Raw genomic sequence first — 615 nt, 5'->3', positions numbered from 1 at the left:
CAGTAAGTGCATGAGGTCCTCCTCAGTTTCAGCAAGAAGGGTTGTGTCATCTGCATAACACAGACTGTTGATAGATCTTCCACCAATCCTGACGCCACGCTTCTCCTCATAGAGCCCAGCCTCTCGGATAAACTGCTCGGCAATTCTAAGGATAGGGAGCCAGAAAGTGCCAGATCCTGGAAATGGGTTAAAAACATTCCTCTCCCTGAAATACCAAAGTCATTTACACCTTCAATTCACCTCTCTACTTAGGCCAACACTAAATCCAAGTTGTCCTTAGAGGGAAAAGCACATGGCATAATAAAAAGGACATCACATCGATGTGGAAAATATTCTGTGATAAGAAACAAGAATGAAATCCTAAGCTCACACTAACTTAGTGATCTGTATTACAGATGTAACATAAATTCTGTAGAATACAGAAAAAATTTTATCCTTTTAAGTATCATTTGTGATGTATAAAATATGAAATGCTCACATATTCCCCACAAGAGAAAACAAAACATTAGAAATACTCTACCTCATCATCATAAATAAGTCGTGGCTTTGGTTTGTCCTTTTCTTCAAAAAACACTGTACCTTCTAGCCCATATTTTGGAATTAATACCACAATTG

The 615-nt window shown here is 38.0% G+C and overlaps 1 protein-coding gene across 1 annotated transcript in view; it reads right to left on the bottom strand.

Moving 5' to 3' along the window:
- The window catches only part of DIS3 (DIS3 mitotic control homolog (S. cerevisiae)), a 33,090-nt gene that overhangs the window by 2,893 nt on the left and 29,582 nt on the right, over positions 1-615 (bottom strand). Inside the window, exon 18 of the mRNA XM_006882729.1 lies at positions 521-614. Within this exon, the coding sequence (XP_006882791.1) occupies positions 521-614 (94 nt within the window). The remainder of the gene's footprint in view (positions 1-520; position 615) is intronic.

This window comes from Elephantulus edwardii, unplaced genomic scaffold, assembly GCF_000299155.1.
Source record: "Elephantulus edwardii isolate Elephantulus edwardi_28Jun2011 unplaced genomic scaffold, EleEdw1.0 scaffold00023, whole genome shotgun sequence".
Lineage (NCBI taxonomy): Eukaryota > Metazoa > Chordata > Mammalia > Macroscelidea > Macroscelididae > Elephantulus > Elephantulus edwardii.
This window is presented reverse-complemented; position numbering and strand designations above follow the sequence as displayed.